General features: G+C 46.1%; 1 protein-coding gene across 1 annotated transcript; it reads left to right on the top strand.

Moving 5' to 3' along the window:
- Positions 1–692: 692 nt before the first annotated feature.
- TREMEDRAFT_67505 (uncharacterized protein) lies at positions 693–2,647 on the top strand (the record flags this gene model as incomplete). Its single annotated transcript, XM_007001918.1, has 7 exons — positions 693–714; positions 843–890; positions 937–980; positions 1,205–1,311; positions 1,983–2,054; positions 2,479–2,560; positions 2,606–2,647. 7 exons carry the CDS (start codon positions 693–695, stop codon positions 2,645–2,647), a joined length of 417 nt encoding a protein of 138 aa, XP_007001980.1.

Genomic DNA, 2,647 nt, shown 5'->3' with positions numbered 1-2,647 from the left:
GCTTGAGCACTGTATATGCGGCCCACCCTAAACACCCACTCCGTTTCTGAGGGTGCTCACTTCTTGGTGGGGGAGGACGAGGTGAATGTCAATGATCCGATCTGAGAGAGTCTGGGGTTCGTTCGGTCGAGGGAGGGAGGGGGTCGAATCGAGAGTGATGGGGGGAGGGGGGGGGGGGTTGAATCTAGGCCCGCAGTTTCGGGGGATTTCCCTTTTCGTCGGTGGATTGCGTTGCGGGGGCAGATGGATGAAAAGTAGAGTGGAATCTTACAACTCGTAGCAAGGATGGTATTTCAATCAGTCAATGTGTATACTACTTGTGAGCTGTGAACTGACATGTGCCCGATAAAGATGGCCTGCGTGGGCGTGGTGGTTAATCTTGGCGCAGGAAAAACTTACTCTAACTACTATCTCATGCTGGCGCAGCACTGACGTCATTCAAAAGTTTGACCTGATAAGAGAAAACGACGCTACATATGAGAAAACCACGGTTACACCATAAAGACACGTCACTCACTCCCACACGCGACGGCTTCCACCTAGAACTTCCACCGAAGACACCGACGGCACCTACGAATCTCTAACATTCTACCATTCCCCTCAGATCCTCAGACTGGCCGTCGCCTTCAATCCAGACGGTCTGCGTTCCATTCTGATAGATCTCCGAAGATTAGCTCCTTCGAGCCAGTACGATGTGGCTCAGCGATGCTCAAAGTCAGTCCGTCTCGCATCTCTCCTCTTTGTACCTCATACGAGACCGCCGAGGAAGCCGCTACAAATGACAAGTTTCCGGCTTGTAGCTCGTTCTGAGCGAGAAAACAAAGTGTTAATCTGACCTTCAGAGATAGGAATAGCACTAGTTGCTTTCGGTATCTTCTTTCAATTCCTCGGTGAGTCATCTTCACCTCACCTCAGCCAGATCGACTGACGTGATAGGTATCGTCTTACTGTTTGATGGAGCTCTGCTCGCACTTGGCAATGCAAGTCCTTCTTATTCCTCTTATCTTCATCTCTACTTTCGGTGGTATCAGACGGCTCATCTCATACAACTTCACAGGAGCAAAGATCGGCGTTGAGGAGTCAAAGTAGGACGAAGGACGGATTGTTCAAGTTCAAATGAAACCTCTGGTGTAGTAGCAGAAGCGGAGTGAAGCTCCGTGATGAAGAGGAGAGAGAATATGTTGGGTTATGACTGACTTTACAGATCCTATTTGTCAGCGGATTACCGCTAATCATCGGCCCGACGAAAACATTCTATTTCTTCTCGAGGAGAGAAAAGTGGAGAGGGACGTTATGTTTCTTTGGTGGAATGTGAGTGGGAGTTTTTTTGTGATTCCCTCCTGTGTCTACCCTTGTTGTCCGCTTGAGTCCACTGTGTGTCCACCATGTGTCCCCTCTGTGGTCCCAATGTGTCCCCTCTGTGGTCCCTTTCGTGTCCCCCTTGTGTCCCCTCTGCAATCCCAATGTGTCCACCGTGTGTCCCCCTTGTGTCCCCCTTGTGTCCCCCTTGTGTCCCCTTTGTGTCCACCATGTGTCCACCTTGCAATCCAAATGTGTCCACGGTGTAATCCAGTTGTGTCCACCGTATATCCCCTTTGTGTCCACCGAGTATTATCATTGTGTCCACCATGTGTCCATCTTGAAATCCAAATGTGTCCACCGTATAATCTAGTCGTCTCCCTCTCAAGTCCATACGGTGCCCCCTTTGCAACTCAATTTACCACTGTATGTCAAAACCTGCGACATCCGTTATCTCTCACTTCTTTTCCCTATCGACTCCAGCACCTCATGTCTGAATCAAATGATTTCCTGGAGGAGTAGACCTACTTCTCAATACTACATCAATCATCTTCATAGGTGAACGAGGAAATCCTTTTATGTTGAAATCACCATTCCACACTATCTCATAAGGTAATCATCTACAAATTTGTGGGATCTTGAAAGTATCTAGCCCTCTGAGCAGCGCTGACGAGTTAAAAAAGACTCATGGTATTCCTCAAATGGCCAATTATCGGTATTTGCGTTGAATTCATAGGATTCGTCGGTTTGTTCGGGTACGTTAAATCTTTTCATTTTCAACTCATTACCTCTTTCCCACAAAGTCTGACCTAGTTCATCTCTCATTCTCTTTCTCATCTCTCATTCTCATTCTCATTCTCATTCTCATTCTCATTCTCTCATTCTCATTCTCATCTCTCATTCTCATTCTCATTCTCATTCTCATTCTCTCATTCTCTTTCTCATCTCTCATTCTCATTCTCATTCTCATTCTCATTCTCATTCTCATCTCTCATTCTCATTCTCATTCTCATTCTCATTCTCATTTTGTTCTCATTCTCATTCCGTTCTCATTTGTATCTCCTAATCACCGTATATCATGTCAATCGGTCAAATCATCTCGAGTCAACTCCAGAAAGATGGAAACGCTTTCCTCGTGACAGAATGAAAGAGTTAAATGAACGACAACTAATGATCCAGTTCATTCTTCCCTGTCATATTACAAGCATTGAGACAAACACCTATCATTGGAACTTTTCTATCATTGCCTTATATCCGTCAAGTGAGTATTTACATCTTATCATACCGCTCCACTTACTGATTTCAGGTCGCCGATAAATTAGCGGGCGTACGTCAAAGTGCTGTTTGA

The sequence above is a fragment of the Tremella mesenterica genome, assembly GCF_000271645.1.
Source record: "Tremella mesenterica DSM 1558 unplaced genomic scaffold TREMEscaffold_1, whole genome shotgun sequence".
NCBI lineage: Eukaryota > Fungi > Basidiomycota > Tremellomycetes > Tremellales > Tremellaceae > Tremella > Tremella mesenterica.
This window is presented reverse-complemented; position numbering and strand designations above follow the sequence as displayed.